Source organism: Hyperoodon ampullatus (assembly GCF_949752795.1).
Source record: "Hyperoodon ampullatus genome assembly, chromosome: 1".
In the NCBI taxonomy this organism is placed as follows: domain Eukaryota; kingdom Metazoa; phylum Chordata; class Mammalia; order Artiodactyla; family Ziphiidae; genus Hyperoodon; species Hyperoodon ampullatus.
In genome coordinates, this window is record NC_136914.1 from 79,990,091 (window position 1) to 80,015,084 (window position 24,994).

Genomic DNA, 24,994 nt, shown 5'->3' on the forward strand with positions numbered 1-24,994 from the left:
ACTAAAATAAATCCTCCCCTTTTTCAACTTACTTCCTTTTTTCCCTGTAAGGTGGACCCTGTGTAAACCTAAAAACATATGGTAACTTTATATACAAGTTTCTCAAAGTGCAAAATGTGTTACGTATAGCTTCATAGGCTTCATTTATACAGAGCATTCTATACAATACAGTACAGTTTGCGATTTCTGTTCATAAATTTATACCACTTAGACAACTACAGTTGACCCTTGAACAATGTGGGTTTGAACCGCATGGGTCCACTTATATATGGATATCTTTTGATAGTAAATCCTACAGCACTACATGATCCACAATTAGTTCAGTCCACAAATGCAGAGGAATTCTGTATACAGTGGAGGGGGTTGACTATAAATTATGCATGGATTAACACACCAACGCTTGCCCCATGTTGTTCAAGGGTCAACTGTACTTCAAAAGGTTGGCCACTCAAAGTAACCCAATGCCTTCCTACACAAGGTTAATATAGTTGAACTGTACAGGCTTTGTTCAGAACAAAACACAGTGAATCTTACACTTATATATACATATATAGTTTAAAATGCTCTTTAAATGGTTAAGGATAGCTAGACAAATCTCACCAACCATGAAATATATTTTGGTTTCTGGTTTGCACATATACATTGTACACAATATTTAAAAAAATAATTTGCAAGACAAGTCATTTTACTTATTTTTGCACCATCTACTCAGCCTGTAACTCTTTTGGAAGGGTTCTTGACCGCTGTAGAACCACACTAAGCTCTTCGATGACCTTTGGCGGTAACTTATTATTAGAATCTAAAGTAGCTTTGCCATTCCTGTCCTCAGTCTTCCTCAATGTCTTTAGGCCTTTATGGCCTTTCTCTTGGCCTTGAAGGACCTCAGCTTCTGTGTCCTCCAGACAGTTGAAACTCCAATGTTTTCTGGTTCGATTTCGAAGTTTCTCATCCTTGTGCTCCAGGCACTGGGCCACGATGGAGGCTCTCTCCTTTAAGGTGCCATCCCCATGCTCTTGGTCATGCTTTGCACTGAGCCGTAGCCTTTTGAGTTCTGCTTTTGCACTCTAAAAATAAAACAAAACATCTCACAGGGAAGCAAGATCTGGCACACTTTGTTTAAAGAATACTCTGCACATAAAAGTTGATGCTTCTTGTATTAGAATTTATTTCTATGATTTAGGTTCTAACTTGACTTTGGCACAAGCAGCATGTCTGCATTTATAGACTGAACTCAGAGCTACAAAATCAACTGAAATGGAGATCACGGAAATTCATTTTAACAAGCATTTAACATACTACTTCAAAGATGTCTTTCAAGTCAGTTATTCAAATTGACTCTCATTTCAAACTTGCCTCTTCCAATTCACTGCCGCTTAGATGTGTCACATATTCATGCATCTGTAATTCCTATAGTATTATACCCAAGGGACAGAGGAAAAAGGGAATCTCTGTGGCCATGAGTCCAGGAAATGCTCTGTACTACAGATCCCTCTTTGAGAGTCACAATACATATTAGCATATTAAAGAAGCTAAGAAATATTACAGCAGAAAAATCTGACTTCTTTTTCTATTTTCTCTTCCCCAAATATTTGACTAGTGAAATCTTTTCCCCACATAATACCCTATTAGAATCCCACAGAAATATATACCCATAGATATACTTATGAAAATTCTGAAAGGTATATATAGTTATGTATTAAAACCCACTTTTGTATCAATGGATTAAAGTAAACATTCATTCAGTGAACTTTAAGTGCCTACAGGTACCAGAAATCCATCGAGACACAACTTGCATTGGGACAGAGGTGCACTTTCTTAACTAGCATCCAGGGTGTCTTGTGACTGGGCAAGTACTGGCATCCAGAACTCTCATGAGATTCTCAAAGGTGACTATAGCCTCATCAAATGTAAGATAAAAGAATGAACAACAGAGAAGCAAGCTTCTAGTGGATATGGAGCCACAGCAAAAGGCTACCCAAAAAACTGGGTCAGGGAGGTGGGGGCAGGAAGGCATAGTCATTTTTCTTTTCACAAACAAGAATTGAAGGAATTTCTTCAATATTTCCCTAGTAAAAATTGCAAAGCACAGAAAGAAGAGAGCCAAAGAAAATTTTGTTATTATATTACAAATGTTTGAGATAGAGAAGATGAAATGAAAGGGGTAGTATAATATTAAGAATGGGACTATTTTGCAGATGGCAGAGTAGTAGGATGTGAGCTCACCCCTTCTTAGGAAAACACCAGAAATCACAACTAACTGCTGAAAAACCATCAACCAAAAAAAAAAAAAGAAAAAAGCCAGAACCTACAAAAAAAGATACCCCACATCCAAAGACAAAGAAGAAGCCATAATGAGATGGCAGGAAGGGCACAATTGTGATAAAATCAAATCCCATATCTGCCAGGTGGGTGACCCACAAAACTGGAAAATAATTATACCACAGAAGTTCTCCCACAGGAGTGGAAGTCCTGAGCCCCACATGAGGCTTCCCAACCTGGGGGTCTGGCAACAGGAGGAGGAGCCCACAGAGAATCTGGCTTTGAAGCCCAGCAGAGTTTGATCACAGGAATTCCACAGGACTGGGGGAAACAGAAACTCCACTCTTGGAGGGTACACACAAGGTCTCATGCACACCAGGACCCAGGGAAAAAAAAGGAGTGAACTCATAAAAGACTGGGCCAGACCTACCTTCTAGTATTGGAGGGTCTCCTGCAGAGGCAGGGGGGTGGCTGTGGTTAACTGTGGGGGACAAAGACACTGGCAGCAGTAGTTCTTGGGAGTACTCATTGGTGTGAGCCTTGCTGGAGGCTGCCATTTCCTCCCCAAGACCTAGCCCCACTCAACGGCCTATAGGCTCCGGTGGTGGGACACCTCAGGCCAAACAACCAATACAGCACCACCCATCAGCAGACAGACTGCTTAAAGTCTTCCTGAGCATGGCCCTGCCCACCAGAAGGAAAAGACTAGCTTCACCCACCATTGGGCAGAAACCACTCCCTCCCACCAGGAAGCCTGCACAAGTCCCTTAGCCTCATCTACCAGAGGGCAGACAGCAGAAGCAAGAACTACAATCCTGCAGCCTGTGGAAATGAGATGGCAGAGGAGTATTTCCCAGATGGAGGAACAAGATGAAACCCCAGAAGAACAACTAAGTGAAGCGGAGATAGGCAATCTACCAGAAAAAGAATTCAGAGTAATGATACTGCAAGATGATCCAAGATCTCAGGAAAAGAATGGAGGCACAGATTGAGAAGTTACAAGAAAAGTTTAACAAAGACCTAGAAGAACTAGAGAACAAACAGAGATGAACAACACAATAACTGAAAGGAAAAATACACTAGAAGGAATCAATAGCTGAGGCAGAAAAACGGATAAGTGAGCTGCAAGACAGAATGGTGGAAATCAATGCTGCAAAACAGAATAAAGAAAAAAGAATGAAAAGGAATGAAAACAGTCTAAGAGACCTCTGGGACAATGTTAAATGCCCCAACATTCACATTACAGGAGTCCTTGAAGGAGAAGAGAGAGAGAAAGGATCTGAGAAAATAATTGAAGAGATAATAGCTGAAAACTTCCCTACCATGGAAAGGAAACAGTCACCTAAGTCCAGGAAGTGCAGAGAGTCCCAGGCAGGATAACCCCAAAAAGAACATGCCAAGACACATAGTAATTAAATTGACAAAAATTAAAGAAAGAACATTAAAAGCAAAAAGGGAAAAGAGACAAATAACATACAAGGGAACTCCCCTAAGGTTAACAGCTGATTTCTCAGCAGAAACTTTACAAGCCAGAAGGGAGTGGCATGATATATTTAAAGTGATGAAAGGGAAGAACCTATAACCAAGAATACTCTATCCAGCAAGGTGCTCATTCACATTTGAGGGAGAAATTAAAAGCTTTACGGACAAGCAAAGCTAAGAGAATTCAGCACCACCAGACCAACTTTGCAACAAATGCTAATGGAACTTCTCAAAGCAGAAAAAAGGCCACAGCTAGAAACAAGAAAATTAGACATGGAAAAGTTTTCTGGTAAAGGCAAACATACAGTAAAGGTAGGAAATCATCTGCACACAAATATGATTACCAAAACCAGCAACTGTGAGACGAGGAGAGCACAAATGCAGGATATTGGAAATGCATTTGAAATGAAAAGACCAGCAACTTAAAACAATCTTGTTTGTATATAGACTGCTATATCAAAACCTCATGGTAACTGCCAACTGAAAATCTACAATAGATACACTCAAAGAAAAAGGAATCCAAACACAACACTAAAGTTAGTCATCAATTCACAAGAGAACAAAAGAGGAAGGGAAGAAAAAAGAGCTGCAAAGACAAATCCAAAACAATTAAGAAAATGGCAATAAGAACATATATATTGATAATTACCTTAAATCTAAATGGAATGAATGCTCCCACCAAAAACAGACTGGCTGAATGGATACAAAAACAAAACCCCTATATATATATTCTGTCTACAAGAGATGCACTTCAGATCTAGGGACACATACAGACTGAAAGTGAGGGGATGCAAAAAGGTGTTCCATGCAAATGGAAATCAAAAGAAAGCTGGGGGGCTTCCCTGGTGGCACAGTGGTTGAGAGTCCGCCTGCTGATGCAGGGGACACGGGTTCGTTTCCTGGTCTGGGAAGATTCCACATGCCGCAGAGTGCTGGGCCCGTGAGCCATGGTCGCTGAGCCTGCACGTCTGGAGCCTGTGCTCCACAATGGGAGAGGCCACAACAGTGAGAGGCCCGTGTACCGCAAAAAAAAAACAACAACAAAAAAACAAAGCTGGAGTAGCAATACTCATATCACATAAAATAGGCTTTAGAATAAAGACTGTTACAAGAGACAAAGAAGGACACCACATAATGATCAAGGGATCAATCCAAGAAGAAGATACAACAATTGTAAATATATAAGCACCCAACATAGATGCCTCAATATATAGGGCAAATACTAACAGCCATATAAGGAGAAATTGACAGTAACACAATAATAGTGAGGGACTTTAACACCCCATTTTCATCAACGGACAGATCATCCATACAAAAAATCAGTAAGGAAACACACTTTAAATGACACATTAGACCAGATGGACTTAATTGAGATTTATAGAGCATTCCATCCCAAAGCAGCAGAATACGTATTCTTCTCACATGCACATGGAACGTTCTCCAGGCCACGTGCTGGGCCATAAAGTGAGCTTAGGTAAATTTAAGAAAATTGAAATCATTATCAAGCATATTTTCCGACCACAACAATATGAGATTAGAAATCAACTATAAGAAAAAAAAAACCATAAAAAACAAACATGTGAAGGTTAAACAATATGCTATTAAACAACCAATGGATCGCTGAAGAAATCAAAGAGGAAATCAGAAGATACCCAGAGACAAAGGAAAATGAAAGCACAATGATCCAAAACCTATGGATGCAGCAAAAGCAGTTCTAAGAGGGAAGTTTATAGCAATGTAACCTTACCTCAGGAAACAAGAAAAATTACAAATAAACAACCTAACCTTATGCTTAAAGCAACTAGAGGAAGAAGAACAAAAACCCAAAGTTAGTAGAAGGAAAGAAATCATAAAGATCAGAGCAGAAATAAATGAAATAGAAATGAAGAAAACAGAATATCAATGAAACTAAAAAGCTGGTTCTTTGAAAAATTAAAATTGATAAACCTTTAGCCACACTTATCAAGAAAAAAAGGGAGAGGGCTCAAATCAATAAAATTAGAAATGAAAAAGGAGAAGTAACAGCAACAGCACAGAAATACAGAGGATCATAAGAAACTACTACAAACAACTATACGCTAATAAAGTGGAAAACCTGGAAGAAATGGACAAGTTCTTAGAAAGGTACATGGACAAGTTCTTAGAAAAGTACAATCTCTTAAGACTGAACCAGGAAGAAATAGAAAATATGAACAGATCAATCAGGAGTACTGAAATTGAAACTGTGATTAAAAAACTCCCAACAAACAAAAGTCCAGGACCAGATGGCTTCACAGGCAAATTCTATCAAACATTTAGAGAAGAGCTAACACATCCTTCTGAAAGTGTTCCAAAAATTTTCAGAGGAAGGAAAACTCCTAAACTCATTCTATGAGGCCATCATCACCCTGGTACCAAAACCTGACAAAGATACTACAAAAAAAGAAAATTACAGGCCAATAGCACTGGTGAACGTAGATGCAAAAATCCTCAACAAAATACTAGCAATCTGAATCCAACAATACATTAAAAGGATCATACCCCATGATCAAGTGGGATTCATCCCAGGGATGCAAGGGTTATTCAGTATCTGCAAATCAATCAGTGTGATACACCATATTAACAAATTGAAGAATAAAAACCATATGATCACCTCAATACATGCAGAATAAGCTTTTGACAAAATTCAACATCCATTTATGATAAAAACTCTCCAGAAAGTGTGCATAGAGGGAACATACCTCAACATAATAAAGACCATATATGACAAACCCAAAGCTAACATTATATCCAACAGTGAAAAGCTAAAAGCATTTCCTCTAAGGTCAGGGACAAGAGAAGGATGTTCAATTGTGCCACTTTTATTCAACATAGCTTTGGAAGTCCTAGCCATGGCAATCAGAGAATAGAAAGAAAAAAAAGGAATGCAAATTGGAAAAGAAGAAGTAAAACTGTCACTGTTTGCAGATGACATGATACTATACATAGAAAATCCTAAAGATGCTACCAGAAAACTACTAGAGCTCATCAATGAATTCAGTAAAGTTGCAGGATACAAAATTATTACACAGAAATCTGTTGCATTTCTACACACTAACTATGAAAGATCAGAAAGTGAAATTAAAGAAACAATCTCATTTACCATCTCATCAAAAAGAATAAAATACTTAGGAATAAGCCTACCTAAGGAGGCAGAAGACTTGTACTCTGAAAACTATAAGACACTGATGAAAGAAATCAAAGATGACACAAACAGATGGAGAGATATACCATATTCTTGCATTGTAAGAATCCACATTGTCAGAATGACTATACTACACAAAGCATTGCTATATTTAAAATAGATAACCAACAAGGTCCTCCTGGATAGACCAGGGAACTCTGCTCAATATTCTGTAATAACCTAATGGGAAAAGAATTTGAAAAAGAATAGATACATGTATATGTATAACTGAATCACTTTGCTGTACACCTGAAACTAACACAACATTGTTAATCAACTATACTCCAATATAAAATAAAAATTTTTAAAAATACTATTTAAAAAAAAAGAATGAAACTAAGTAGCATAAACAGTGCTGTAACTAAGGATGTCTAATATAATGTTTAAAGGGCAACACCTCACCTCTTTATTTTTCTCTATAGTGCTCATCAATTTCTAATATACTAGACAAGCTACTTATATCTCTTGTGATTATCTGAATGCCCTGCTAGAAAGTTAATACAATGCAAGGTTTCTTTTGTTTGATTTGTTCATTGACGTGCAAACCTATCACAGTGCCTGCACACAGGAAGTGGTCAATAAATATTTTCTGAATAGGAAATGAAGAAAGCTTAAAAAAATTCAGATGTTTAATATTCTGTTCTATTTTCCTAAATTTCAGCAGATCAGGACATGTAATTTTGTGATAGTCAAATTCAAGCTGAATAAAAACATTTTAATCAACATAATTTGTAAATAATTTTGCAATTTAGAATTTTCTGATAAGCTCATGATTATACATCTCAGATAAATATTTCTTCTCTAAAACTGATAGGAAGAAATATTTAGTTATCTAGTATGTAGTTGAATTCCAAAGTTTAATTAGAATATGTTTAAGAGAGATAGTAGCAATAGTTGCACAACCATGTGAATGTAATTAATGTACTATGCACTTAAAATGGTTAAAATGTAAAATTTTATGTGTATTTTATCACAGTACAAAAAATATGAGAGATTAGTAAAAATTATGGCTATTTAGCATAGGAATGTGACTGGGAGTTTATAAATATGAATCTTATTAAGAAGTTTCACATGACATCTATTAGGGAAAATCAAGGATCAATATAGAGTGGTTTTTATATTATACAGTTCTCATTACTTTTCAATTATCAGCAGAAAGACTTTGGGATGCTCTTAGATGCAGAATTTAGAGGCCAAATATTCATACATGTAATGCTGAAATTTCAAGTAAAACTATGATATTAGTCTAAATGACATAACCTTATACAAAGGTGGGGAGGCATGATGAAGTGAACAGGTAGAAATCAAGAAGAGATGGTAGTGAGTGATTTGCATGAACAATATGGTGTGTGGAATGCCTTTGCATGTTGTGGGGAAAGAAAGCCAAGGCATCAGTACTGTGGAAAGAAGGGCATCATTTATGTGCTGCACTATCCTTAAGGTCTTAATAATGTAAAAAGAAAGACTGATAAGGTATGAAATTAGGAGAGTAAAAGGTAGGCTGGTCCAGACGATGCCAGTTTGTGTCAGAGGGCATTTAGAGACAACTGTTTGTTTAAATGGAAATGGGGATCTGAAATGGAGTGTGTCTCCCAGCAGAGAGAACACCCCCCTATGAAGTAAGGGCTTTTATTATCCCTAGGAGCTTACAGATAAAAGCTGAGCACAATGAACACGATGAAGTAGGTACCTAAGAGGAAGTAGGAGGGCCATAGGTAGCATCTAGCTTGTACATTCTTATGCACTATTTGCCTCTTCAGGTATGATTTCCTTTGTCAACAACTTACTTCCTCTGGCTTATTCACTAGCTCACTACTAATTTACTCAATTAATTTTGGAAGTCACTTCCTCCAGGAAGTCTTCCCTGCCTGAAGGAGGTATTCTCATACAAGTTTCAACTGAACCTCATGAAAGCAAGACAGCTCACAGAATGGGAAGTCACCAAATTCACCAATCTGTCAACAATTTGTTTGAAAAGCAACGCTTCTTGAATATATCTGTTGATATGACTATATTTTTTTCTTATGAATCTAATCTTAGTAATACTTTGTCATTTTATTAATATGTTTTCTTATGTATTTACATAAATCTAATTCAATAACAAATATTTTATTGGTTCATATGAAAACTTGCAATTCTAATTTTGTCTTAATTCTTTTTAAGAATTAAATTTTAAAATTTGTTGAATTACCATATTTACTAAATTTACAAAAAAGCTTGGTTTAGTTTACTAACAAATCTTCTAGTAATTAATATTTCACTTTCAGTCCTGAGGCACTGTCAGGAGAAGCTGGAGTCACAGTAGGACATATCTACTCCCTATGTTTCTGTGTTCCCTAATCTGGGTTCTTGGGAAACATGACTTAAAATTTTAAGATTCCAGATTAGCTGAGGAATCCATAGTTCTGCAAAGCAGTTTATTAGGAAGAAAAACCTGTAAGCGCAGAATGGCAGGAGTGACAAGCTCCTGAGTTCTTGCTGCCTTATTCCTCCTTTTGATCACAGCAGCGCATAAGGACTGAACAGGCAACAAAGGGAATAAACCATTATTTCAAAGCTTTTATCTTCTAGAGAAGAAGCATATTACAGTGAGATAAATGTTCAAGGAAAGACAGTCATGGAAAAACATTTTAAAAAAATCTGATCACAAAATTAAAATGGCTTTTTTCTTTCAAAAGTTATTCCTGTTACACCTGAAACTAACACAACGTTGTAAATCAACTATATTCCAGTAAAATTTTTTTAAAAAGTTATTCTTGTTTGGAAAGCAAGGAACTCACACAGCTTAATGGCCAAACCTAGGCTCCAAGAAGAAATAACAGTATCTTTTACATGCTTTTCTTTTTGCTATGAGGGACTCATTTAAGGCCTTGAAATGCACATTAGTTACAAATTGTCTAATGAGTTTTGAGTGCAAACAGCCTATGTCTTTTCCTGAATCAAGACTGATGCTACTTATGGTCACCCTGCCCTTCAAGGTGAGAAGGAAAGCACACAGTTTTCATGAAAGATGCCGAATCTTCTTTATTGATGCTCAGGGGTCATCTTGCAGTTCCTTATATTAACTGAGACACCCCATCAGTTCCCAGCCTCTGAAATTTGACCGTGTTATGGGAAAGTCTAGTTACCATGGCTCCAGACATTCTGCCATGGGCTCATTCTAAGGAGGTTAGAAGTGAACTTGTCAGGCTAATTTGAGACTGTGATTTTTATCACCAGAACTTCTATATACATATTTAACATTCTTGGCCACTTTAGGAATAAAAAAATAAAGTGGTATTGTACATATTTAATTGAGTGGTCAATGACATTATTAAAATTGATCATTTAAGAGAAGTTAATAAAATATAAAACTTCAGAGAGTGGCATAGGGTTATTCATAAAGTTTTCTTGATGGATGTGATTTTTACTGTGCTTTTCAAAGTGCTTATTACTGTGCTTTTGAAACCAATGAAGTAATTAATGCATTTAATCACATTAAGACTTAAGAAAACAAATGCTATGATTAATATAAAAACAAATAAAATCCTAACCTTACCTCAATATCTCTCCAGGCTTGAGTTGCATTGTTCTCATGCTGGATGGGAATTAGAGGCAAACCTCCAATTTTGGGAGTTTTGGTTATAGAACGTTTTCGTTCCTTTCCAGCTGGTGGCCATATATCACTTTCATGCTGTGGAAACACAATTTCTTGCTGTGGGTGTGTGATTTTATTATGTGGTACACCAAATTATATAGTCACTTGGCTCCTTTCTCATATATCCAAGTCAGATGATCTGCTTTCCATGAGAAGCCTGTTTGTAATTATGATGTTCACTCTGATGGTGGCACTGCTTGAGGATGTAAAACTCTTAAGTGAACTGAGCTTTGAGGTCTCAGTTCAATTTCTAAACTTCAAATACATGCCTTCTGTACTACTTATCCAACCAAAAGGGGAAAAATATTTAAGGAAACCGGCAAATCTCTTTGTGGAAGAAAAATAATATATGTGTCTACATTTTTAGGCCCTGTAATCAAAGCAACTGTACATTCATTTTCCCTTACCACCGAAGACAACTTGAGTGTCAAAATAATTTGACATTATATATACCCCAAGTCAACCTAAGGTATGGCTATTGGAAAAATTATCTTTATTTTATGACCTTTTGAAAAATGTTACTTTTTCATCTAATTGAATTCCAAAGAAACGTTACCTTGTACACAGACATTTCTACTGCAAATCATTGTACAACAGAGAGTGGCGCACATTTGTTCTCAAACTATTGACTACATATTCTGGGCACTGAGCAATTATAGATATGACTGGAGAAAAGGTAATTTTGCAAAGGGAAGAAATATCCATAGGTTAAAAATATAAGCTCTTCGATGATAAATCCTTAAGATATGCATATAAAAGAAAAATCTTTAAAGAATTTTTCTCTTCTTCAGGGTAGATTAACTTTTCAGAAGTTGGGAAAAACAAATTGATTTTCAGACAACAACCTGTGAAAGAAATACAGAATACCAACTACACACAATGAGACGTTTATAGATGTTATGATGAAATGAAAACCATTTGGTAAACTATATAGCTAAATGCCTACTCATTCTTTTCCTCTACTCTTAAGAATGAACAGATTCTTATTCTTATGTTGCAATTAGTAGTTTAACATTGTGTTTTATAGCAAAAAACTAATTTCAACAAATGTTGACTATATACTCACTATAAAATAGCAGCTAAGTTATACTGAGGGGCAGACTGCTTGACTTTGTGCTTATCAATATACAGATATTATCTCATTTAATCCTCAATGGTCCTACAGTGCAGGTCCTATTATTACTAGATTTAGTGCATAGGCATCAGATCTACCCTTGGATTTCAGTGAAGTGCTTACTTTGGTTCAGCAAATCTACAATGGTAAATTATACGATATTTCAATCAGAGAGAAAGTTACAAGTTTCATATTATTATTTTTATGTCATGGTCTTAAACTTGGTAAAAAAAAACTTTGATATTACATAATTGGGATGTTCCCAACATGTAAAGCTGGGAGAATACTGGCTGGGAAGGAATTAGGTAATCCTATGAATTATGCCTACACTTTTACTCACTGATGTATAATATATGTGTTCAATGGTATTTTGAGGAATCTAAGAGCAAATGTAGTTTTCAAACACATTTTTTTTTCTGACATGATATACAATGCTGTGAATACTAGCTAATTAGTTCTCAGTGGATTGATCCAAGAGGTATTTTTCCCAATAACAGAAATCTTTAGATCTAAGTAATATGTTCTGATAACATTTATAGTTATGTATAAGTGACTTCAAAAGTCATACTGCATGGAGCATATAGTTGAGGATCATACTCTCATTATTATAACCAGTGATCACATCCCCAAATCTTCATTTTGCATCCCACTTTCTTTTTCAAATTTTTTCCCCACAGCTTTACTGAGGTATAATTGACAAGACTGTAAGATATTTAAAGTGTACAATGTGATGATCTGATACATGCATACATTGTGAAAGGATTCCCCCCATCGAGTTAATCAACATATCTATCATCTCACATATTTAACCTTTCTGGGTTTCTTTTGGTGAGAACATTTAAGTTCCACTCTCTTAGCAAATTTAAATTAGATAATACAGTGTCATGAACTATAGTCACCATGTCATCTATTAGATCCTCAGACCTTATTCATCTTATATCTGGAAGTATGTACACTTTTTCCAACCTCGCACTATTTCCCCCACAGCCCCTGGCAACCAACTGTTCCACTCTGTTTCTATGAGTTTGATTTTTATATGGGATACCATGCAGTAATTGTCTTTGTCTGGCTTAATTCACTTAGCAAAATGCCCTCCAGGTTCATCCATGTTGTCCCAAATGACAGATTTCCTTTTTTAGGGCTGAACAATATTCCATTGTATACATGTTTGTATATATGTATGTGTGCGTATATACACACACACTACACACATCTTCTTTATCCATTCATCCATCGATAGACACTTAAGGTTGTTTCCGTACCTTGCCTATGGTGAATAATCCTGCAATAAACATGGTTCTACCTCTCACTTTCTGACCTTGACATCTTTCTAGGTAACCTAGTTTAGTTTCATTAACCCTAAATATTCTTTAGACTCCTTGAGACCTTCAGTCCATTCTCCACCACCATTCTACTTTTCACATTTTTTCCCACTTCCTTCACAGTCTGGCTTAGATTTCATGGTCAATCAGTATACTCACCTCCTTATAAATAAGATCAAGTCCTGTGTTGCTTCTCCTTTGATCACACTTGCCTGGCAAAGCCCCAAGCCTAGTTAAACCCAATTCTACTTACTCCATGGGTGCCTCCAAATTGATGGAGGGGAAATAAAAAATAGAAAATCAATCTGGAGATTCATCTCACTTTAAATTTACCCTTAGATTTCAAGTGAGCACTTAGCCTTCCCTTTATATTCTAGTATAGTACAACTGGCTCCCTCACTCTCTGAAGGTAATATCTCATCTTTTATTCTGCCCCTACACTTCTAATATCCACCCTGACTCACATGTGCCGACCTCACTGATTTAATTGAAAATTAGTAATCATCCAATAATTTCATTTTCCCACCATGAAATGTACCAGTCTCTCTGCATCTATAGCCATATAAACAAGGCTCCCTTCTCTTCCAATAAGTATTTACTCTGATTATAAATAACTCTACCCCAATCATATCTATAATCACTCAGTGGGCCAGAATATATAGTCAATAATATGAGAAAAAATGTGCCCCACACTCTGTTGTACAATGATTTTTTTTTTCACAATGCTGAACACATGTACTTGCTCACATTGCTTCCTGTTGGCTCAGGGCCTCTGCTGGTTTAATATTCTATTCTCTAATTCCTTGATAGAACTCTCTACACATATCACCTGGTTTTCCTCCTTCCTCAAAGCTTCTTATTTCTTTTGCTCAATTTTTCGCTTCTGTTTGACCTTTAATGTTTGGAATGTCCTAGGGCTTATTTGTCTGTCTTCTCTTTCTCTCTCTCTCCCTGTAGCCTCCCATCTCCAATTTTGTGTTCTAATTCTCTATCATTCATACAGTCTCTCTCTCATCTCACCCTATCCTCCCATGGTCTTTCAATACAATCCAAATGCTGACTTTCACAAAATTTACATTTCGGTCCCAAAATTTTGCCTGAGTTTTTGATCTATACACCTAAACTGCTGCTCATCATATCCCCTTGTATGTCTAACAGGCATCTCAAATTTCATGTGGCCAAAACAGTACTCTCAATTTTCTTCTGCGGCTCTGATAATGTCACCTACATTCATCAGCTGCCCAAGGCCAAACAAACTAGGACTCTTCCTTGATTTCTACTCCTCTAAAACTGCTATAGCTGATCAATATGTATGCTTTACTGCCTCTACCTTCAAATACTCCTGGACCTGAATATGTCTTACCAGACCCACTGTTACCACCCTAGTCTTCTTCCACAGAGCTGTTCTTCCTGCTTCCACCTTTGACCTCCTACAGTGCAGTTCAACAAAGGAACCAAAATTATTATTATCCAGTAATATAAGCTGATTATATCTTTCCCTTGTTTCCCACTGAACCTCCTAAACTGGGACTACATCATCTGTCCCCTGCCTTCCTCATCTCTTACATCCTGTCTCAGATAGGCCTTCATAATAGTCATGGAATAAGTCAAGATTATAACATGTCAGGACCTTGCTGACCCCTATCCCTGCCCTGGAATGCTCTGCCTGTCCTGCATACCCAGCTCCCTCGTTTCAGACAGGTCTCAGCACACCTTTCAGATACTCAGAAAGGTATTCCCTAAGAATCTTTCTGAATTAATGTCCTCCTTATATCAGTCACACTGGCTTTCCTTTCCCTAGCTTATTTTATTTATTGTTTTATCACACTAATATCTATTTGAAATTTTATCAGATTATCCTCTATACTATTTTAGAAATACTAATTGAGCATGTACTTTGTAAGATGTATTGGGTTCTGTGATGCAGATATATAATTAGTTCTAATAAGACTGACAAGGTCCTTCCTCTCATGGAGTTTACATTTTAGTAGGAAAGACAGACATAAAGCTAAAGACACAAATGCCTTTTAATTAGTATGACAGTGTTGAAGTACAGAATGCTAAGTGTTCCTACAGCCTGAAGGTCTAATTGGTCTGAAGGTCAGGGAAGGTTTCTCTGAGAATGTGACATGTAAGCTGAAGACTTTTGAGGCAGGGGTAAGGATGGGGATGGATATTAGAAAAGTATTCAGGGCACCAGAAAGAATGCATTGTAAGGGGCACTCACTGTTGGATTGTGTGTGTGTGTGTGTGTGTGTGTGTATTAACGTATATATTAATGTTTGCTATTTTCCTGTCTCTTTCCCTATGGAGATGAACCATTAAATTCTCAAATCCAAAAGGACCCTAGTGTTTACCTTAATCCTAAGAAGTGGAATGAACTTAAGAAATGTAATTGGGCTGAGTCTCTGGGGCCAACACAATGAGGGACAGGTGAGTCAGGGAGAAATAACTTGGCGGTAAGAGCAACCTCTGCTTCCTGGCTATTTACACCTTGATTTTCAACTACAGAGCCTACTGACTTCAGTTATAAAAATGAAAACAATTTAATTGTGCCATAACAAGACACTGTAACAGTTTTAGACTCTATAGTTCCAATTTTACTAATACTTCAAGCCTACTCTTTTTACAGTAGGACTTGAATATCTGGATTTTTAAACAGTCACAAAAAAGAAGCAAAGTCTCTAAAAAGTTAGCCACTGGTCTTTTTCTGAAAATGCATTCCCAGGTAGTAACAGTAGAATCGGGCTGAGAAAAGCAGTGTTTATTAACCACTGGGAAGGTTAATAAGTTAAATGAACAGAGAAAATGGTTTTCAAGATAAATAAGGACAAGATTTGGGGGTGAATTAACTTCTCACTTGTAAGAGAAACAGGGAGGCACATCCTCAGTAATAAAGAGTGGCAACTTAATTGTTACCAGTGAATTTCAATGCTCTTGTGGGGAAGCGTTGCTGGGAATTCAGCCAGACAAGGTTGGGGAAGAAACCAGTCCTATTAATGGGTCTATTTAACCCTTCATTGAAAGAGTGAGTCCTCCAATACGGAGGAGACTAAATGGAGAATTGAGTATAGACGTTGGCCTCTGGTGCCTCTGTGTTAAACCACTAACTAAATGTATGGTCCTAAGCAAATCATGGAGCCTTTGGTAACCTTTGTTCCCTCATATATAAGCAGTGCCATACAATTTGTTGCAAGGAATACATGAATTAACTCTTTTGAAGTATCTAGCACACAATATGTATTTAAAGAAATGTAGGTTCCTGTCCTTGTTTCTGAAAAAAGCAGGAAGCTGTGGGGAGAACAAGAAGGAAAAGAGCATATTTTCTAAACAAAGATCAATGTGGGACTCTGGGAGGACCACAGCTTAGACAAGTCCATTTCTTACACCACCGTCTTGAAGCGCCTCCCCAACCTGAGGAGCTGCTGGGCTGGCCAAAAAAAAAAAAAAAATGCAACAAGAGTAGACTGTCTTTCAGGGGCTTCCCTGGTGGCACAGTGGTTGAGAGTCCTCCTGCTGATTCAGGGGACATGGGTTCGTGCCATGGTCGGGAAGATCCCACATGCTATGGAGTGGCTAGGCCCATGAGACCTGGCTGCTGAGCCTGTGCATCCGGAGCCTGTGCTCCACAATGGGAGAGGCCACAACAGTGAGAGGCCTGCATACCGCAAAAACAAAAAAACAAAAAAACAAAAAAAAGGGTAGACTATTTCAAAGAGTAATGGGTAAATCTGTGTTCTCTTATATTTAAAAAAACATGAATGATAAAATAAAAGTATACACATAAAACTCATTAAAAATTCTTTGAAAACTACTACCCCATTAACATTTGCTATAAACAGTTGTTATACTTTACTGGCTAGTTGAAACAGATATGATACCTGGGCGATAAAGATATTGGCCATCCACTCCATCTGAGTTTGTGAGCTATCACAACACAGGTGCCTGCAAAACAAGGTTTATAAAATATAATATTCAAAAAGACAATGGAATTCTCCAATGTATTTATTTGGCGAGTAAGTGATCAGAAACCTCTTGGGGTTTCTCCTTTTAATGACATTAATGTAATCAAAATGGGAGTATTTCAATACAAGTTGTTTCAGGCTTCTGTTAAGTGGACAGTATCAAAATAGTATAAAGATGCTAATTTAACCAAAATATAGCCAAAGGCTTTGGTAACTGCTGAAAAATGATCGGTGGTATTTTTGGAAAGGCAGAAAGGTCAATGTCATTTGCTTTCTCAGGTACATGACTGTAAAACATCTTTTTCTCCAGAAACTCTGAGCCTAAGAAGAAAAAGTATGTGCACATAAGAGCAGGTTTTTGAAAAAGGCTTAATCAGCCACCTTCATTATGATTATAAACATTAATACCCACAAGGCTCATGAAAAATGAACTAAATGAAAAACCACTGCATGTCCAATAACACTGATTCAGTAACCTTTTATTGAAAACCTACACAAAACAGAGATGTTGCCCTCTAGGTTCACATCATCTATTAGGGGAGCCAGGAATATAAACAAATAAATTATAAGACAGTGAGAAAAGGAGAAAGTAAAGTTGAACACAAACATAGAAAGAGAGGGAGCTTCAAGATGGCAGAAGAGTAAGACATGGAGACCACCTTCCTCCACACAAATACATCAGAAATACATCTACATGAGGAACAACTCCTACAGAACACCCATTGAACTCTGGCAGAAGACCTCAGACCTGCCAAAAGGCAAACTCCCCACATACCTGGGTAGGGCAAAAGAAAAAAGAAAAAACAGAGACAAAAGAATAGGGACAGAACCTGCACCAGTGGGAGGGAGCTGTGAAGGAGGAAAGATTTCAACACACTAGGAAGCCCCTTTTCGGGCGGAGACTGTGGGTGGCGGAGGGGGGAAGCTTCGGAGCCACAGAGGAGAGCACAGCAACAGGGGTGCAGAGGGCAAAGTGGAGAGATTCCTGCATGGAGGATCGGTGCCAACCAGCATTCACCAGCCCAAGAGGCTTGTCTGCTCACCTGCCGGGACAGGTGGGGGCTGGGAGCTGAGGCTCAGGCTTCCATCTGATCCCAGGGAGAGGACTGGGGTTGGCTGCGTGAACACAGCCTGAAGGGGGCTAGTGCACCACAGCTAGCGGGAGGGAGTCCGGGAAAAAGTCTGGAGCTGCCTAAGAGGCAAGAGACATTTTCTTGCCTCTTTGTTTCCTGGTGCACGAGGAGAGGGGATTAAGAGCGTGGCTTAAAGGAGCTCCAGAGACAGGCGCAAGCTGTGGATATCAGTGTGGACCCCAGAGATGAGCATGAGACGCTAAGGCTGCTGCTGCAGCCACCAAGGAGCCTGTGTGCAAGCACAGGTCACTATCCACACCTCCCTTCCCAGGATCCTGTGCAGCCCACCACTGCCAGGGTCCCATGATACAGGGACAACTTCCCCGGTAGAATACACAGTGCAACTCAGGCTGGTGCAACGTCACACCAGCCTCTGCTGCTGCAGGCTTGCCCTGAAATCCACACCCCTCACTCCACCAGGCCTGAGTAAGCCAGAGCCCCTGAATAAGCTGCTCCTTTAACCTCTCCTTGTCTGAGCAAAGAACAGAAGCCCTCAGTGACCTACATGCAGAGGCGAGGCCAAATCCAAAGCTGAACCCCAGGAGCTGAGCAAACAAAGAAGAGAAAGGGAAATTTCTCCCAGCAGCCTCAGGAACAGTGGATTAAATCTCCACAGTCAACTTGATGTACCCTCCATCGGTGGAATACCTGAATAGACAAAAAATCATCCCAAACTGAGGACGTGGACTTTGGGAGCAATGATATATATATATTTTTTCCCTGTTTCTCTTTTTGTGAGTGTGTATTTGTACACTTCTGTGTTGTGACTTTGTCTCTATAGCTTTGCTTTTACCATTTGTCCTAGGGTGCTGCCTGTCCTTTTTTTTTTTTTTTTTTTTTTTTAGTTTTTAGCACTTGTTATCATTGGTGGATATATTTTTTGGCTTGTTGCTCTCTTCTTTATTTCTTTTTATTACTTAAATTTTTTTCAAATTATTTTTTATTTTAATAACTTTATTTTATTTACTTTATTTTATTTTATTTTATTTTATCTTCTTTCTTCCTTTCTTGTTTTTCTACATTTTATTCTGAGCCGTGTGGATGACAGGCTCTTGGTGCTCCAGCCAGGCATAAGGGCTGTTCCTCTGAGTTGGGAGAGCCAAGTTCAGGACACTGGTCCATAAGAGACCTCCCAGCTCCACATAATATCAAATGGCGAAATTCTCCCAGAGATCTCCATCTCAATGCCAAGACCCAGCTCCACTCAACGAGCAGCAAGCTACAGTGCTGGACACCCTATGGCAAACTAGCAAGACAGGAACATAAACCCATCCATTAGCAGAGAGGATGCCTAAAATCATAATAGGGTCACAGAAACCCCAAAACACACCACCAGACATGGACCTGCCCACCAGAAAGAGAAGATCCAGCCTCATACACCAGAACACAGGCATGAGTCCCCTCCACCAGGAAGCCTACACAACCCACTGAAACAACCTTAACGACTGGGGACAGACACCAGAAACAACAGGAACTTCGAACCTGCAGCCTGCGAAAAGGAGACCCCAAAACAGTAATTAAACAAAATGAGAAGACAGAGAAACACACAGCATATGAAGGAGCAAGGCAAAAACCCACCAGACCTAACAAATGGAGAGGAAATAGGCAGTCTGCCTGAAAAAGAATTCAGAATAATTATAGTGAAGATGATCCAAAATCTTGGAAATAGAATGGAGAAAAGACAAGAAATGTTTAACAAGGACGTAGAAGAATGAAAGAGCAAACAAACAGTGATAAAGAACACAATACATGATATTAAAAATTCTCTAGAAGGGATCATTAGCAGAATAACTAAGGTAGAAGAACGGATAAGTGACTTGGAACATAAAACAGTGGAAATAACTACTACAGAGTAGAATAAAGAAAAAAGAATGAAAATATTGAGGACAGTCTCAGAGACCTCTGGGACAACATTAAATGCACCAACATTTGAATTATAGGGGTCCCAGAAGAAGAAGAGAAAAAGAAAGGGACTGAAAACATATTTTAAGAGATTATAGTTGAAAACTTCCCTAATATGGGAAAGGAAATAAGTAATCAAGTCCAGGAAGCACAGAGAGTCCCATATAGGATAAATCCAAGGAGAAACACGCAAGACACATATTAATCAAACTATCAAAAAATTAAATACAAAGAAAAAGTATTGAAGGCAGCAAGGGAAAAACAACAAATAACGCACAAGGGAATCCCCATAAGGTTAACAGCTGATCTTTCAGCAGAAACTCTGCAAGCCAGAAGGGAGTGGCAGGACATATTTAAAGTGATGAGGGAGAAAAACCTACAGCCAAGATTACTCTACCCAGCAAGGATCTCATTCAGATTTTTTTTTTTTGAACTATGCGGGCCTCTCACTGTTGTGGCCTCTCCTGTTGCAGAGCACAGGGTCCGGATGTGCAGGCTCAGCAACCATGGCTTATGGGCCCAGCCACTCCACGGCATGTGGTATCTTCCCGGACCGGGCATGAACCCATTTCCCCTGCATCCCAACCACTGTGCCACAAGGGAAGCCCTCATTCAGATTTGATGGAGAAGTTAAAACCTTTAAAGACAAGCAAAAGCTAAGAGAATTCAGGACCACGAAACCAGCTTTACAAAAAATGCTAAAGGAACTTCTCTAGGCATGAAACACAAGAGAAAAGACCTACAATAACAAACCCAAAACAATTAAGAAAATGGGAATAGGAACATACCTATCTATAATTACCTTAAATGTAAATGGAGCTGATGCTCCCACCAAAAGACAAAGATTGGCTGAATGGATACAAAAACAAGACCCATATATATGCTGCCTACAAGAGACCCACTTCAGACCTAGAGACACATACAGGCTGAAAGTAAGGGGATGGAAAAAGATATTCCATGCAAATAGAAACCAAAAGAAAGCTGGAGTAGCAATTCTCATATCAGACAAAATAGACTTTAAAACAAGACTATTAGAAGAGACAAAGAAGGACACTGCATAATGATCAAGGGATCAATCCAAGAAGATATAACAATTGTAAATATTTATGAACCCAACATAGGAGAACCTCAATACGTAAGGGAAATACTAACAGCCATAAAAGGGGAAATCAACATTAACACAATCATAGTAGGGGATTTTAACACCCCACTTTTACCAATGGACAGATCATCCAAAATGAAAAAAAATAAAGGAACACAAGCTTTAAGAGGTACATTAAACAAGATGGACTTAATTGATAATTATATGACAATCCATCCAAAAACAACAGAATACATTCTTCTCAAGTGCTCATGGAACATTCTCCAGGATAGATCATATCTTGGGTCACAAATCAAGCCTTGGTAAATTTAAGAAAACTGAAATCGTATCAAGTATCTTTTCTAACCACAATGCCATGAGACTAGATATCAATTACAGAAAAAAATCTGTAAAAAATACAAACACATGGAGCCTAAACAACGGACTACTTAATAACCAAGAGATCACTGAAGAAATCAAAGGGGAAATCAAAAAATACCTAGAAACAAATGACAATGAAAACACGACGGCCCAAAAATTATGGGATGCAGCACAAGCTGTTCTAAGAGGGAAGTTTGTAGCAATACAATCCTACCTTAAGAAACAAGAAACAGCTCAGATTAACAACATAACCTTACATGTAAAGCAATTAGAGAAAGAAGAACAAAAAAAACGCCGAAGTTAGCATAAGGAAAGAAATCATAAAGATGAGATCAGAAATAAATGAAAAAGAAAGTACGAAAACGATAGCAAAGATCAATAAAACAAAATCCTGGTTCATTGAGACAATAAACAAAATTGATAAACCATTAGCCAGACTCATCAAGAAAAAAAGGGAGAGAGCCTGAACCAAGATGGCAGAGTAGAAGGACGTGCTCTCACTCCCTCTTGTGAGAACACCAGAATCACAACTAGCTGCTGGACAATCATAGAGAGGAAGACACTGGAAATCACCAAAAAAGATACCCCACATCCAAAGACAAAGGAGAAGCCATAATGAGATGGTATGAGGGGCATAATCACAGCAAAATCAAATCCCATAACTGCTGGGTAGGTGACTCAGAGACTGGAGAACACTTAAAGCACAGAAGTCCACCCACTGGAGTTAATGTTCTGAGCCTCACGTCAGGCTTCCCAACCTGGGGGTCTGGCAATGGGAGGAGGAATTCCTAGAGAATCAGACTTTGAAGGCTAGTGGGATTTGATTGCAGGAATTTGACAGGACTGGGGGAAACAGAGACTGCACTCTTGGAGGGCACACACAGAGTAGTGTGCACATTGGGACCAAGGGGAAGGAGCAGTGACCCCAGGGGAGACTGAACCAGACCTACCTGCTAGTTTTGCAGGGTCTCCTGCAGAGGCGGGGAGTGGCTGTGGCTCACCGTGGGGACAAGGACACTGGCAGCATAAGTTCCGGGAAGCACTCCTTGGCGTGAGCCCTCCCAGAGTCTGCCATTAGCCACACCATAGAGCACAGGTAGGCTTCAGTGTTGCATTGCCTCAGGCCAAACAACCAACAGGGAGGGAACCCAGCCACACCGATCAGCAGTCAAGTGGATTAAAGTTTTACTGAGCTCTGCCCACCAAAGCAACAACCAGCTCTACCCACCAGCAGTCCCTCCCATCAGGAAACCTGCACAAGCCTCTTAGATAGCTTCATCCACCAGAGGGCAGACAGCAGAAGCAAGAAGAACTACAGTCCTGCAGCCTGTGGAACAAAAACCACATTCACAGAAAGATAGACAAGATGAAAAGGCAGAGGTCTATGTACCAGATGAAGAAATAAGATAAAACCCGAGAAAAACAACTAAATGAAGTGGAGATAGGCAACCTTCCACAAAAAGAATTCAGAATAATGATAGTGAAGATGACCAAGACCTTGGGAAAAAAATGGAGGCAAAGATCGAGAAGATGCAAGAAATGTTTAACAAAGACCTAGAAGAATTAAAGAACAAAAAAATAGAGATGAACAATACAATAACTGAAATGAAAACTACACTAGAAGGATTCAATAGCAGAATAACTGAGGCAGAAGAATGGATAAGTGACGTGGAAGACAGAATGGTGGAATTCACTGCTGCAGAACAGAATAAAGAAAAAAGAATGAAAAGAAATGAAGACAGCCTAAAACACCTCTGGAACAACATTAAACAGAACAACATTCGCACTATAGGGGTCCGAGAAGGAGAAGAGCGAGAGAAAGAACCCGAGAAAATATTTGAAGAGATTATAGTCAAAACCTTCCCTTACATGGGAAAGGGAATAGCCACTCAAGTCCAGGAAGCACAGTGAGTCCCATACAGGATAAACCCAAGGAGAAACATGCCGAGACACATAGTAATCAAATTGGCAAAAATTAAAGATAAAGAAAAATTATTGAAAGCAGCAAGGGAAAAATGAAAAATAACATACAAGTGAACTCCCATAAGGTTAACAGCTGATTTCTCAGCAGAAACTCTACAAGCCAGAAGGGAATGGCATGATATACTTAAAGTGATGAAAGGGAAGAATGTACAACCAAGATTACTCTACCCAGCAAGGATCTCACTCAGATTCCATGGAGAAAGTAAAAGTTTTACAGACAAGCAAAAGCTGAGAGAATTCAGTACCACCAAACCAGCTCTACAACAAATGGCAAAGGGACTTCTCTAAGTGGAAAACAGAAGAGAAGGAAAGGACCTATAAAAACACACCCTAAACAATTAAGAAAACAGTAATAGGAACATACATATCGATAATTACCTTAAACATGAATGGATTAAATGCTCCAACTAAAAGACACAGGCTAGCTGAATGGATACAAAAACAAGACCCATCTATATGCTGTCTACAAGAGTCCCACTTCAGACCTAGGGACACATACAGGGTGAAAGTGAGGGGATGAAAGAAGATATTCCATGCAAATGGAAATCAAAAGAAAGCTGGAATAACAATACTCATATCAGATAAAATAGACTTTAAAATAAAGAATGTTACAAGACACAAGGAAGGACAATACATAATGATCAAGGAATCAATCAAAGAAGATATAACAATTATAAATATGTATGCATCCAACATAGGCACACCTCAATACATAAGGCAACTGCTAACAGCTGTAAAATAGGAAATCAACAGTAACAGAATAATTTTGGGGGATTTTAACACCTCATTTACACCAATGAATATACCATCCAAAATGAAAATAAATAAGGAAAGAGAAGCTTTAAATGATGCAAGACACCAGATAGCTTTAATTGATATTTATAGGACATTCCACCCAAAAGTAGCAGATTACACTTTCATCTCAAGTGCACATGGAACATTCTCCAGGATAGATCACATCATGGGTCAGAAATCAAGCCTTAGTAAATTTAAGAAAATTGAAATCATATCAAGCATCTTTTCTGACCACAATGCTATGAGATTAGAAATGAATTACAGGGGAAAAAACAAAAAACAGAAACACATGGAGGCTAAACACTATGTTACTAAATAACAAAGAGATCGCTGAAGAAATCAAAAAGGTAATCAAAAAATAGCTAGAGACAAAGGACAATGAAAACATGACAACCCAAAGCATATGGAATGCAGCAAAAGCAGTTCTAACAGGGAATTTTATAGCTATACAAGACTACATCAAGAAACAAGAAAAATCTCAAATAAATAACCTAACCTTACACCTAAAGGAACTAGAGAAAGAACAAACAAAACCCAAAGTTAGAAGAGGAAAGAAATCATAAATATCAGAGCAGAAATAAATGAAATAGAAATGAAGAAAAGAATAGCAAGGATCAAGAAAACTAAAAGCTGGTTCTTTGAGAAGATAAATAAAATTAATAAGCCATTAGCCAGACTCTTCAAGAAAAAGAGGGAGAGGACTCAAATCAATAAAATTAGAAATGAAAAAGGAGAAGT

General features: G+C 38.2%; 1 protein-coding gene across 1 annotated transcript in view; it reads right to left on the minus strand.

Moving 5' to 3' along the window:
* Positions 1–704: 704 nt before the first annotated feature.
* Positions 705–24,994, minus strand: part of ARAP2 (ArfGAP with RhoGAP domain, ankyrin repeat and PH domain 2) — a gene marked incomplete at both ends in the record, with an annotated part of 192,262 nt that continues 167,972 nt past the window's right edge. The window contains 3 exons of the mRNA XM_079704429.1: positions 705–1,064; positions 10,482–10,616; positions 16,898–16,961. Of these exons, the coding sequence (XP_079560555.1) occupies positions 705–1,064; positions 10,482–10,616; positions 16,898–16,961 (559 nt within the window). The remainder of the gene's footprint in view (positions 1,065–10,481; positions 10,617–16,897; positions 16,962–24,994) is intronic.